The sequence below is a fragment of the Rhinolophus ferrumequinum genome, chromosome 10, assembly GCF_004115265.2.
Source record: "Rhinolophus ferrumequinum isolate MPI-CBG mRhiFer1 chromosome 10, mRhiFer1_v1.p, whole genome shotgun sequence".
In the NCBI taxonomy this organism is placed as follows: domain Eukaryota; kingdom Metazoa; phylum Chordata; class Mammalia; order Chiroptera; family Rhinolophidae; genus Rhinolophus; species Rhinolophus ferrumequinum.
Genome location: NC_046293.1, coordinates 41,438,210 through 41,453,170, shown reverse-complemented (window position 1 = coordinate 41,453,170; position 14,961 = coordinate 41,438,210). Strand labels below are relative to the sequence as shown.

The 14,961-nt window shown below is 37.7% G+C and overlaps 1 protein-coding gene and 1 pseudogene across 4 annotated transcripts in view; one reads left to right on the top strand and one right to left on the bottom strand.

The window, feature by feature from the left end:
• The window catches only part of FGD4 (FYVE, RhoGEF and PH domain containing 4), a 181,088-nt gene that overhangs the window by 38,919 nt on the left and 127,208 nt on the right, over nt 1-14,961 (bottom strand). For all 4 annotated transcript variants that reach the window (XM_033118451.1, XM_033118453.1, XM_033118454.1 and 1 more), the window contains exons 3-4: nt 9,299-9,467; nt 4,471-4,978 (exon numbers count right to left, since the gene is read on the bottom strand). In XM_033118451.1, the coding sequence (XP_032974342.1) occupies nt 4,471-4,978; nt 9,299-9,467 (677 nt within the window). The remainder of the gene's footprint in view (nt 1-4,470; nt 4,979-9,298; nt 9,468-14,961) is intronic.
• Nucleotides 3,614-4,147, top strand: LOC117029279 (rRNA-processing protein FCF1 homolog; annotated as a pseudogene).

Genomic DNA, 14,961 nt, shown 5'->3' with positions numbered 1-14,961 from the left:
TTTACATAAAATTTAGTCTTAAAAAGCTCACATCTACACACATTTATATTTGGCTTGTTGTATGAAATATAGAGGAAAATACGAAATCCAGAAAAACCTACCAATACAACCCACTAAAATATATACTAGACATTAAAAGGCTCATGAAAACTGGCACAATCTATGAATGCAGCATTCCACATTAGTGCATTTCTACTAAAGCTTACCACCTATAAAGCCTACAAATCTGAGAAAGGGGGACCACTGTTAAAGAAATTCATTCTAAAATGTACTGACCCATTTACCAAAGTCTCCTAATATAGTTTAAACTATTTATGATAATCCAACTTATCATGCCAAGCAGGAGTTCTATGCTATTACAACACCCTTCCCCACGTCCTCAAGTATGGATACGGGGCAGGCACATGTGTGCACCCTCAGAAGACAGTCCTTTGCCTCCACCCTCCCTGGAACTTACAGGTTCTAACATGTTTCCTTACAGCAACATGTCCCCTTTAGTAGATTTCAATCCTTTAATCTGCTCTAATACATGATTAACTTTACTTTAAAGATGCTGTTCACACCTTGGGTGGTGAGAGATAAAGGCATCACAAAGTGTTCATTTTCCTTTGGTTCTGAGGTGTTTTTTTTTTTTTTTAATTTGCTTATTTTGAGGTTTCTGGGTAGATTCTAGGTGCTGTAAAATGTTTAAACATTAGAAAAGTGTAGCATCACTAACGTATAGTGGAGACACTAATAGTTTCAACTAGCTAGGTTTTCATTACCTTTTACATCATAAAAATAACAGTACGCATTGTTGAAAGAGATTTTTGATCAAACTACATCGGATAATCAGTGAAACAGTTACACAAGCTGCGACTATTCTTAAGTTTGTTCTTAATTACTAAAAATAATTGTTCAAGATATATTTTAATATGTATTTACTTCCTGAACCATCTTTGCCATTCTGTTCTACTCCTACCTTATATCCCCCAATCCGTCATTCTCCCACTCCTGGTGGGCATTTAGGAAACATCCATTAAATTTAATTCTGGTTGAAATGAAACTTATTTAAAATTATTCTGATGTAAATTTCTTTATTGAGTTATATAAAAATTGAAGTAATTTTTTTTTCAGTTGTCTGCATAGTGAAACTCAAATATTCCATTATGTCTTAGAAGTTCAATACATAAGTTTAAAAAGCAGCTGACAATCTGAAGGGCTATGCTAACAAAGGAATATACCTACATATAGCAAGCATAGAATCATTATATTATCACTGAAAAGGGCCTTAAGATTATACTCAGTTTATATCCTTTAACTAAAGGCACAAAGAATTTAATTGACCTGTTCAAGGTCATACTGCTATTTAGTGGACAAGACAAAAGCAGCATTGAGATTTCCTGGTTCCAATTGTTTACTTCAGTATATTACGTAGCATTAATTTTTTTTAATGTTTTTATTCTTAAATTATGGTAAAATGTACATAACATAAAATTTACCCCCTTAACTCTAACATCTTTGTTTGCATTTTGGAACAAGGAAAGACAAAGAACAAACATCAAAGCAACAAAGGGGAACAACACATTGTCAGCACGTAGAAATTAAATCCTGACACTCCTTTTTAGATGAGAGACATGTGGTACTTGGATCAACAGCTCTGCAGAGAAAAACATTTTTTCTTCCCACATATAACATGTACTTCAATTCTCATTTAGGAGAAAGGACAGCTATACTAGTATATGTTTCAGTAGTTTAATAAGAAAGCCCTATTAAGTGTCTCCCGAACCAAATAAGATTCAGCTCTAAAAATGTATACATAATAATATATGACAGGAGGGGAAAAAATAGCACCCAGCAACCACCGGCATCATCCCCAACTAAAATATTTCCCTTGATAAAAACAGCTCTTACTGTTTTATAAATACTTGCTGGTGGCATCCTCCCAAAGGTAAAAGGACAGATATTAAGTAAGAGTCTTGAGTTTCTTGGTTCTAATCTTCTCTTCAGTTCGCCATGGTTCAAGCAGAGAGACACTAAAACTTAACACTCTATCAAGCTGTTTTGATATTCACTTTGCAATGTCCTTATTTTTGGGGTTTTTTTTTTTGTTGTTGTTATTTCAGATGTTAACAAGTTTGACATACTTTCTCTCACCCACTTCCTTATTTTAACTTTCCTTGCTTGAACGTCAGCATTTAAAATTTATTTACTAACCTCAAGAAAATGAACCATTGGCTCTTTTTTCTATATGGAATTTTTTTTTCAGGGTAAGTAAAAATTGTATCATAAAGTGGATATTACTTTAAGGTTCAATCACTTTTTACTCTAATATTTTAGTTAACAGCTCTTTTGATTTTCTGCCTATGTTAATGTCAGTTAAAACAGAGCACCATAAAAATAAAACACAAATTTAGGACTTGGATTTGTCACTTGCAAAATTTTCTATAATAATCAAATTTTCAATTCTAAACTCTCCTACATAGATTATTATTGATAATTGATAAGAGAGATTAAGTAATGGAAACTTTTTTCTTGTCTTCAGAGACAAACAACTTTCTATTCCAGGGAACTCTACAATGATGCTTATACCATACCTTTGATCCAAGAAATTCCAAGTACTTTGTAAAAGTCATATTTATTAATATTTCAAAAGCACTATACTGACATGAATAAAGAACACAAATGCAATGGTCTTGTCACTGGAATGGTATCAAAGTTTCTGCAGTAACACAGATAAAGTATAACCACATTTCACCGGGAAATCAGCACTTTGTTAGCATGTGAGCAGAAATGCCATTCAGGTGGTTCATGGAATTACCACCCTTTTCAGAAAGTATTTGAACTTTCTAGTTTGCCCCAGTCTCACCTCTCTCTAGTGTATTACTCATGACTGCTGTATTCATTTACATTTCCCACATTCATGTTTGTGACTTCCTGCATTAGGGACGCAATACTGGCATGGCAGTCAGGCTATGATTGTGATCACACCAATTTTTCTGGGACTGTTTTTGCTTCTATAGATGAATTGATAAACTAAGGTGATTTTCAAAGATTCTTTTAATTATAAAATTGTGTATTCATTGGAATTTCTTTTATAATTTAGAAGCCTGGAAGCGTAATAGATATCTGCTGAATAATTTCTAAGTACTTCCATATTCATGTCCTTTCAAGAAACATTCGCTAGCACAAATTTATCTTCCAGGTCTATTTCTTTTACTAGATTAGAAATGTCAGAAAAACAAAGATTATACAATTTCCTCTTGCTTAGCCCATAAATATGAGGGATGCAGCCCTAACACCTAGAGCAACAACGAACATTTTCTTCCTATGTAAATAAAAACAATGTTTGTGGTTTTCCTATATCAAAGTCTTCACACTGTTCTGACACTTGAAATCATAATAGGTCAACAGAAACGATTACGCAGAGAAAAAGTGAAATATCTCCTCACAGGGTAGGGGAAACACCCATTAGCAGCTGGAGCTTAAAAATTGTTCAACTGGTGGTAGGGGTGATCTGACTCATTCATTTCACCGTGCTATGAAATAGAGTTTTAAAACTGTAGTGGGATTCCGGAGGAAACAAGACAAGTGGTGTGAACACCAGGAAGCAAAAGACAACAAGTCTGTGACCATGAAGCGAACGCTTGGTCTCAGAGATCAGAGGCTTAAAGAAAAGGACAGGTTAAAACTTAAAAAGAAAGAAAAGAAAGATCCCAGTGCACTCCAGGAGAAGTCCCCCAACACCCTTCCTGCTTCTTCTTCCAGTGTAACACACAGTGGGGCCCACCTGGCACATCCTGGTTGATACCAGCTTTATCAAGGTTTCCATTAAAGCCAAACTAGACTTGGTGCAGTCAATGATGGACTGTCTGTATGCCACGTGTATCCCTTTATAACTGACTGTGTAATGGCTGAAATTGAGAAATTGGGACAAACGTATCGAGTGGCTCTAAGGATTGCCAAGGATCCAAGATTTAACCATTACCATGCAGGCGACTGCTTAGGACAGAGAGTAACTCAGCACAAGTGTTACATTGTGGCCACGGTTGGCCGGGACCTTAAACGAAGCATCAGGAAGATCCCTGCAGTTCCCACCAGGTACGTTTCTAACCATAGGTACAACGTGGAGCCGATGCCAGATGACTATGGAGACCCGCGATTCTAATTCTTAAAAGACAAAATTCCTCTGCTTTCCTTCACCCAACTTTCTCTGTTGCCAGTTTAGCGTGCTATACTATAGCGTGAATTATTATTCCACTCACCCCTTTGCTCTGTGATGAGCTGAATATGGTTAAAGACACTCACTTTTTGAGGTTGTTTTGGAAATAGTATTTTTGTATCACTTTAAAATTTGTTGCATCTTTTTATAAATCTGATGACTGCTCACAAAAACAAAAACAAAAATAAACAAAAACAAACAAACAAACAAAAAACTGTAGTGGAATGGGCAGTGCTTCCTCCTACTTCTGAGCTAGTCTCATGCTTTACCTTCATCTCTTGGTGCTGGTCCAGCTGTTCCAGGTCCAGAGGGCTCTCTCCATTTTCCCTTTCTTGTACCTTGGCTTCTGTGTCCGCCCTTTCTTCTTCCAGGAGGAAGACTGGGCCTACACTTGGAGTCCTGCAGCGACTGTCAGAAGCATCCCCATGCCAGTCATTTTTTGTGGGTGACGCAGGGCCCGGGGTATTTTCATCTCTTTCTCCATTCACTAAGTTCAAATCGAGCAAGGGTTCTGAAGTTTGAATAGGAGTATCTGGGCTGAGAGGGGCTGCTTTATCCTCCTCACATTCCATCTGGTTTTGTGCTGCCACTACACCATTAGCCACACAAGTCTGTACACCCTGAGTTGGCTCTGGATCGTTTTCCTGCTTCTGTGGTGGGTGCTGGGAGAGGAGTCTTTGCTGAGGTGTGGTTGTCAGTCCGTGCCTTCCTGGGGTTCTAGGAGCATTTAGGTTCATAGCAGAATCTTTCTTCAAATCACCATAATTTGATAATGTACTAAAAGATAAAACACAAAGGAGGTGTGAAAACATTGGCACGGACAGTTCTAGAATAAAAACAAGTTTATTTCAGCACAAAAGGGATATTTACTGAAGCCCTTTTTTCGCCTCTGATGCTTTTAGAAACATAGATAAGAATATTCCAGTGCAGTTCTCAGTCTCACGGGATGCTAACCACACTTAAACATTTCAATAAAGATGATAAGCCTGAGCTTTACCTGTATGATGAAACATTTCCTTGGGCTATTTATTAATTGTTAGTATAGACCTAGATATGAGAAATCTTTGTATTTAATAAAACCATCTTTACCCAAGATTTTTATTTTCTTAACATTTTAAAACTAAATATAGTCAGCCCTCAATTCATAAACAGGTTAGAAACCAAAAGTCATTTTTGTTTGGAAAGAGGAACACATATTCTCAAAAACTTTCTTACACATGCTGCCACAGCCTCCTCACTGACCTCTCTGCTTCCACTCCGGATCCCCTCCAATCTAGTCTACGTCAGCCACAGGGATCAAACCCTGTGAGGGCTTTCCCGCATACATCCAGGTAAACCTGGCATCCTGACCATGACCTCCGAGCTTCCATATACTCTACCAGCCCTAGCCTCATTAAATTCCATTTCTCCTCAGTCACGTGCTCTTGCCATCACTGTCTCCTCGCTGTGCCCCACTCCCAGGAAGCAAATGCATGCACCCCTGAGCAGCTGTTCTCTCTGCCTACGACAACCTTTTCCAAGACATTAGTGTGGCTTGCTCCTTTCCTAGCATTCAGCTTTCTGCTCAGAGGTCACCTCAAAGCAGCTTTCCTGGATTAGTCTGTTACAGCACACTCCACCACTGACTACACATTTTTTTTTTGTTATTTTCTTAGAAGCCCTTATTATTACTTGACATTAGATAGAACCAGAGTAGTACGATGGAACCTAACTGCCAATATATTACAATGTTCCTGTGGAAATATTTGTACAGCATTTTAATCTAGGATTCCAGAGAGGAAAAACATCAAACTCTGGGCTGCAGTCTTGGAGAGATTCCTATGACCTAATGAGGAGAAAAGATAAATATAGACTAATACTCTGTGCAGGAGCAGAATGTGCCTGTCTTGTTCTCTGCGTTGTCCCCACTTCTTAGCATAGCACTCGCCATATGGAAAGTGCTCAATAAATATTCAATGAGTAATAAATAACTGTGATTTGGATGATGATCATGGCACTAATTCAATATTAGCAGCTAACATTTATTAAGTGCCAGAACGTATACTAAGTCCTTCATATTAATTATCTTGCTTCATCCTCATAATAATTCCAAAATTGGGATCCCATAAATTGAGGCTTAGAAACTTACATAATGTGGCCAATGTCACATGGCTCACAAATGACAACGCCCGAGTTCCGAAACCACGAAATCTGATGCTAAATCCCCTGGTCTTAACTGCACATTATAATATACTGGACCATGAAGGATGGAGTGAGGAGCAGGTGAGTCGGCTGCATACAAACATGGGAAGAAAGTGCAGGGCTCACATCATCATCCCCATTGCAAGTGGAGGTCACAGGGCAGAGGGAGATGGGGGCAGGGCGCAGCAGCAAAGGCCGTGGATAACGCTGGGATGTGGGTTACATTCTTCCTTCACCCACCCTCCCAGACACTGCTGAGCTGGACTGGAGAATGGAACAGAGAATAGCAACAGACAGCAAGAAAGAAGGGACATGGTAGAGTTTAGTGCCATAGGAAGGGAAGGGAAAAACTGGTAGGGGAAAATGTCATCTACGTAAAAGTTTAAGGTTGTCAAAAGAAATGAATGTGACACACTCCACCATTGACATGTGCTATCTAGGAGAGTACACCCTTGGCCTAGATAATGTCCCGAGCAGTCCTTTGAGGTCTGAGTCACACTGTCCTCCTTTTGCTGGCCATCAATGTCCAGCCACCCAGTCCAAAGACCCCCAGGAAACTCTCTGGACCAAACTTTGGGCTTGCTTAGGATTTTTGGAAAGGACTGTTTTGGATGAGTGGTGGGAATTTTCTGTAATAAGTGAAATCCAGGGCGTATGTGTGGGGGTAGGGATGAGGTGGGGAAGGAAGGTTAGTAAAAGCCATGGTTGAACCAGTAGGTAGGAGATTCCTGCTGCAATGGAGAAAAACAGTCGGCCTGGCAGTGTCTTTGGGAAAAACCAACGTTCAGTTTTGTGGGAAAATGTTATTTATTTCTCCCTAAAGTCTTGAAGTCTTTCATAGGTTAAAAAGACTAGTTTCTCTTACTATCAAAAAAGAAAGAAAGAAAGAAAGAAAGAAAGACCATGATAAAAAAAAAATTAAATTAATTTGCTCCAAATGCATCCTCTAAGTCAATCATCTTAATAAAGCAGAGTTCTTTAGATTACTGCAAAGAGCAATAGCATGATATGTGGATAAGGTTGTAGTAGCGAGGCGTGGTCTTCTGTGACCCCACTGTGACAGACATTAGTTCTTCTTGTCAATTTACTGTGGAAACTCAGAACCTGCCAAATCTCCCTCTGTTCTACAAAGTGCTGGTTTAAGCTAAAATAACTGGGCTAAAACTCAAGTGCTGCACTGCACGGACATCACTCCACAGGAAATACAAACTTCCCATTAAAGTCCTGTAGACCTAATGCAACACTAACCCCTTCAGACACTTTTAGTGCAGTTCCTCCTGATAACACCTCACTAAGAACAGGTAACTATCTTTTGTATTGGCAGTGGAGGCTGCCACAAGTAACGGCCCTTCTCTAGATGTGCCGAAATGCTCACTTGACACCCTAGCTTCACTTAAAGCAAGTTTGCTTAAAAGGTCCTAAGTTATAGCACACCGCTCCTTAGAACCCAACCTTCAAGCTTTGCATCAAAATATGACTTTGAATCTGTGAAGTCTGAAAGAGTACAAGAAAACTGGTATTAATAAGTGGGAAAACTGGGTGCCTTTCATGTAGGGAGAGGAATGCAAAGAGTGGGTTACCAAATTTGTGAGGTTCAGAGGCCTGAGCCTTTGGAATACGGCCCCGTCCAGGGGATTCAGGCTCTGGCAGGCACTCTAAATAGGGGTCAGGGATCCAGCGACTCCTCATATTAATGCAGTCACTAGACATGGCCCTGGAACCCTGCAAATGTGAGGGGTCACTCTGTGCAATTAAATGAACTTGCCCGGAGAAACAAAACATTTTTAAGTGGAATTAAATATGCTAAAAAAGACTATACTTTAAGAGAGCAAAGGTATTAAAAATCCTTCTCGGAGGGGGAGAGGTTGAAGTTTAAATAGTCACGATCCAAGTTCCCACAGTTGACTGGGAATGAAGACAGGCTTCTGAACTAATTTTCTCCAGAACTTGCTCCTAAACGTAGTCTCATTTTAAATGAGGCACACGCGTTTTCTCATTGGGCACAATTTCCAGAAGATTTTGAAAGCATCTTGAAGCTATGATTCATTACATAAATAACAATAACTCCTGCAAATAAATAATAAAATCACCCAACGGAGGCCATTCCCAAATATTACCAGAATGGAAATATGTGTCTTCAAGGATGAAAGCAAAGTTATATATACAGTTCTGTTTAATTATATACAGACTTTTGGTGACATATAAAAATTAAATGCTTCTGATAATTTTTTTTTTTTAATTCTGTTTGTCAGTGATGGGAATTCTAAGAAAAAACAATTGAGGGTCACGCAAGTAGAAAAACAACTTATGTGAGTTTGTTTTTATCTTTAAGTGAGAAATATGCAGTATTTCATTCATCTTTGTTGAAACATTAGGACCAAAGAATATATAATTGTATCTAATAAATGTAAGACTGAATTTTAGCATGATTTTTGCTATTGTCAATATCTCTTCACAAAACCTAGTACAGGGGTGTGGGGAGAGGGAAAACAGGGATTGAATGGATATAGAAGACCTACATTAAATAAAGTGGGTCAGAATTGTGGGATGGGACAGGCTCACCGGACAGGCTCCACTGTAAGTGAGAAACAGACAACCCAGATACCCAGCAACCAACAGTGGCCCACAAAGAGTAACACAGAGTGACATACACACATACAGGGGAAGTAAGAGAGAGCATATCTACAGATCTATATAGCATACAATGAAGAATTTACACATAGGTAATGTACAGTAAATGACAGTTCATATTAGGGCAAGATTAAATATTTTTTAAAAATCACTTTTCTAAAGGCCTAACAAACCTAATAGCAGAAGATCTATTTTTGATTTAGAAAACGTATTAATTCCATCATCTTTTTCAAAAACCAGCTTTCATCTCCCCCCTGCCTTCTCCCATTGTAAACTAGCTCTTACCTGCTTCCTTCAAAGTGACTGATGAGATCTGATACTTTACTGGATTTTTCTTTTGAGATAGGTTTAACTTCCTCCATCCTTGGTGCTGCACTAGATAAAGCTTTATGCCTGGGGGTTTGGTGTATACTGGACAAAGGTGAATTTTGCAGATGTAATGGCTTTGGAGGCACTGTAGAAAAAGAATTAACAGATTTCAGTATTTTCTTCACATACACACACACGAAATTTGGTATCCTGGGTATAAAAATCTTCAGCATTATCAAATTTTTATAAAGAGGTCTGCAAATTTAACCAAAGGACTTTTATCTATCTGGACATTTGCTCTGTGTCCTATAAAAATTCCATCTCCAAGATTCAGGCAGATCTTTTAATTTTAGGTCATTTTAAATATGGTATTGTTAAACACCTAGGGATCTACAAAGAGCTACAGCATTACAAACTCTATTAGAGATAACATAGCGGTTGTTTAAACAGAGAAAAGAAAGTGCTAACGTTGAAATTAATTCCTAGGGATACACTGTTTGCTACAAAACACATTTTCGAGTAACAGAGTGAATAACAGATATACCAGAATCCAGAGCTAGTAAGTTAAACAAAAAAAGCCAACAAAGCAATAACAACACTCATGTTGCATCACTATAGGATCTTCTCATTTAACCAAAGCACCTTATCTCATTTGATTTTAGATAAAATTTTTACCTTACAGTCCTCTGAGGTAGGTACCATCATTCACCTCTTACGTCTAAGAAGGCTCAGCGAGGTTAAGTGATTGGCCTGGGGTAACAAGGCTAATCTGATTTTACGACTAGTATCCAGACTCTGGCTCCTTTAATTATCAGCACTGCTCCTCATCGTAAATCCAGCAAAAGGCAGATATAGAGATCTATTATTATTATCTGCTACATTAATAGCTAGCTTGCATCGATGTGCCACAAATCATTTGTTTATTAATAAGTTCTTCATTCAATTAACAGAATAGGAACAGATCGTTTCCCAAAATACTAAAATCTACAGAACTTCCCATAATAAATGAGAAAATTTGTAGATAAGAAGATATGCTGTAAGAGCTTAATTTACATTCTGGACAAAAGATTATAACACATATGGATTTTTTCTATAACTAGTTTTAACAAATCAAATAAATCATCTTTTTTTTTTTTTTTTAAACCTTTCTCCTAACTTCCGGAAGAAAGGTGGGGAATCACGTCTCTTAATTATATGTCCCATTTCCCCCAGGCTGGTTACCCTGGTTTTCAGTCATCTCATCTCTTATAAACTCAGTTGACAGTTGCCTGATGCTCAATGGCCTAGAGCTGGTCATTTCTGTGCCAGTTATCAATTCTTACAGAGAAGAAAAAAATACATATATATCACAATGAGCTACAGATGTAACAATTAATTCGCCTCATTACTTTCAACACAAATGAGAAGAAAATCCCAATGAAAAAACAACATGCTTCTTTTTATGAAAATATTATTTTCCAAGGTATGCTTGGGGGGGAACGGCCAATATAGTATCTATTGGGAAGGATGGGATTATATAAGTGTGATATTTCTTCATCTTAGGGAACTATTTCCTGTGCAGAACACATACATACAAAGATAGTAAACCAGCACAATATTCCACCAAAAAAAAAAAGTTTTAAAATTAGGAGTAATTTCAACCTTCCTAACTAGAATATTCAAAGAAGGAAGTGAGTGTGTTCTTTATAATTCTGTGTGTAAAGATTGTTATAAAATAACTCACCCTAATCTACAGTTCACACAGTAAACATTTATTTATCATGTGCCAGATACTGTTAGATGTTTGAAAGACTCAAAATGATACGTTTCAGCCAGTTTTTCAGAGATGACTCCACCAACCTTTCCCATCTCAGTTATGCCTGTCTCTTAAAATCTTTCATAACATTGTGTACTTTTTTCCAAAGTGCTATAATAAATTATTATATGATTATTAATTAGTAGTAAGTAGTATTAAATAATAGATCAGCAATAAAATATTAAATACATAATAGATGTAAAGCTTTCTCTTCTACAACGCTGGAATTCTGTAAGGGTAAAGAATATGTGTGTTTTGATCATAACTATATTCCCCTGCACAGTGCTTGGCAAATTTGTGAACTATATGAAGGAACTAATTAGTTCTGTCATCAAGGAGCCGATAATCTAGAGCGCAGACAGTTTAATGATGTTGATAAAGGTGGGCAAAGAGGAGCAAAGAGGAGGCATCTATTTTGGCAAGACAGATGATCCAAATGTATAGTAAAATCAGTAAATATACACATTTTAAATAAAAGAGCACAAAGGTCACACGAATATGACAAAAATCTCAAGATGGTACCTGAATGGCTCATCACAGTCTTAGAGGAAAAAAATGCATACTTTTCTCAAATATAACTGACAAGTGAAAATGATTTCTCTCTCTCTCTCTCTCTCTCTCTCTCTCTCTCTCTCTCTCACCATTTCTGATCTTTCTTTTAGGCTATGGAGGCTCAACATTTGGAAATGCTCTCAGAACATCTCCTAGGTGTCTTATCAGCACCTCCAGTTCATTATGACTAGAACAGAACTTACTACTCCTTCCCACAGCCAAAAGGATGTAAACAGGAAAATCAGTGTTCTACCTCACTAATAATTAGGGAAATGCAAATTAAATCCACAATGTGATACTACTTCATCTCCATCAGATTAACCAAAAATTTTAAATCTGACAATACTGTCAGTGAGGGTATAAAGCAATGTGAAATCTCATACATTTTGAGGGAATATAAATTAATACAACCATTAAGAACTCGACATTTCCAAACTATTTGTCCTACAGAAATCTTACACATCTATACTGTACAGGGTTTTTTTTTTAATATGTTTACTTTTTCATTATTTCAACAAATATGTATTAACTACCAAGGGCGGAGATCAATTAAGGTCTATGCACTTGATCATATCCATGAACAAAAGGAAAGACAAGAAACAAAAAACATAGTAAATCATATATCAGAAGGTGTTAAGTGCTTAAGAAAAAAGGGGAGGGATTAAAAGAACAAGATGGAGGGAATCGGGAGTATACGCAGTGGGGAGAAAAGGCAGATTGCAGTATTAAGTAGGGTGCTCAAAATGGGCCTCTTTGAGAAATTCTGATTTGACCAAGACTTGATGGAACTGAGGAAGTTATTTGGGGAAGAGCATTCCATCACGTAGACCAAGGGAGGCCAGTGAGACTGGAGCCCAAGGAGCAAAAGTACACAAGAGTACGTATCGAGGTCAGCAGGAGGGCCTCGTAATGTACAACCTTGTGGAGAACTGGGAAGATTGTGACTGAAAGAAGTCACTGCACAGTTCTGAGCAGAGGAGGGACATGACTGGACTTAAAGTCCAACAGCCTCATTCGGGCTGCTGTGTTAAGAACGTGGGGGAGCGGGGTAGTAGAAGAGTTAGGAGGTTATTGTAAAAATTCAGGCAAGAGATAATGGTGTTTAGAAGGAGATGGGGAGAAAGCTTTGGATTCCAGGTGTATTTTAAAAGTAGATTTCCTGATAGATTAAATGTGAGGTATGAGAGAAAAAGAGAGGAGTCAAAGATGACTCTGAGACCTCTGGCCTGAACAGGAAGGATGGGATTTGTCATCCACTGACACAGTAGGTAGAGCAATTTTTGGAGGGAAGATCAGTAGTGCCGTTTTGGACATGCTAAGTTTGAGATATCTAGATAGCTACAAATAAAATAGGCTCTATTACAGCCAATTATACAGACAGTACATAGAACTACACAATCTAATTATTCAAAAATTTCCAACTACTCAAACTAATTAAGAATGAAAAGAGACACTAATTGCAGTTTCAGTTTGGGGATGACCACTGCATTTCGATCACTCTTATTTTACTATGAAAAACAATAGCTGGCTATATATTAATGCATTATCAGTTTATCACAAATAATACCTTAAGAATGGAACAGTACACATAGAATGCTTTACTTTAGAAGCAAATGAAAAAGGTTTGAATACATTTACTTAAATTATACAAACAATAATGTGGCTTTCCAAGCTCATGAAACTTTTTCAAACGTTTAGGTTTAATGATTGAGAATTGACAATACATGGGTACACGGGTTTTATGAAAATAATTAACTATGGAGAATGTTGTGGATCAAAGCTCTCAGGAGAAAAAAAGAACCATTAGTTTTAATTGCTAAGAAAGTTATTTTGAGTTATCTCTAGCATGGAAGGAAATAGGACAATTAAAAGTGGCGAACGAGAAGAAAGACTTACATTTGAAGTTGCTCAGTAATTTATTTGTTTTTTTGACTGGTAGGATTGGTATGAAGTGAATAAACCATTGTTTTCTCAGGCCTTAGGGTGTTTTCCAAAGCTGAGGGGAAAATAAGCCCTAACTATTAAAGGAACCCATTTCTAAAAGTACCGGCTCCACTTTAGATGGAAATGCAAGCTTATCTAATCTCTAATGTAAAATTTAGCACTTTTACCCTTTTATATACTATAATTACTTGAAAATATTTACTTATTCATAATTAATAAACACAAACATACACCTGATATTGTTCCAGACACATTACTACCTAATCAACACTAATAAAGTTATTCAGTATTGTCTCTCCTTTTTAAAACTCACCAAAATAAACTGCAGCTGTGATCTTATTAGCACTCCACATGAGAAACAATCCAACTAGATTTCATTATGAACTATTTTTAGGATCTAGACCAGAGTTTCGCAAATCACTGACATTTCAGATTGGAGAATTCTTTGTTTGGGACGGGGGTGTGGGGCGGCTGATGTGTGATCTGTACGATGTTAAGCAGACCCCCAGCCTCCAGTAGATGCCGTTAGCAACTCCCACAAGTTGTATCAAGCAAAAAGTTCTCTAGACAATTCCAAAGGTCAGACTGTCTCTAGTTGAGAACCACTGGTCTACAATATGAGTCTTCAATTAAATTAAAATTATATAATGGATGTTGAAGCCTCAGCAGCCTTACCATTCATAACTCGAAAGGGATTTGCACAGCAGCGGGAATAGAGATGTCATGTGAGAATCCCTCCATGGGCACAGGAGTCCCTATTGACATCCTCTGCCCTTCTCGGCCTTGGTCAGCCAGATATTCTTAAGGGTTTGGAGAAATGGAAAGTAGCTTCTCTCCACAAGAGGGTGGGGAACATTTATTACTGGTCAATAAGTCAATAAGTAGAACCCAACCTATTTGGCAGTAGATCTCACAATACCAAGATGTAGCCCCACTTCAGGGACACTGGTGTCTTTATGACACTCATTCTAAGTTGTAATCAAAGAACAGCAGAAACAAAGCAAGGGGCGCAAACGTGGTGATGGAGAAGGGATTCATTCAACAAGCATCACCGAAAGTGTGCTGCACTGTGTGCTAGGCATGGGGGGGGATGCAGTAGTGCAAAAGGCAGAAAAAAACCCAACAGGGATGCGTAAAATATATAGTAGGTCAATTGTAATGAATGAGAAAAAATACAGTAGGGATGGGGAAATATGAAATGTCCGAGTTGGGGATGGAGTTAAAATTTTAACTATGGGGGCCAGAGAAGGGCCAAAAATAAGTGAGAATATTTTGAAAAAGGAGTATAAAATACTCTATGTAATTTATTTAATACAGTCACACACCATAAAGCAACATTTTGGTCAAT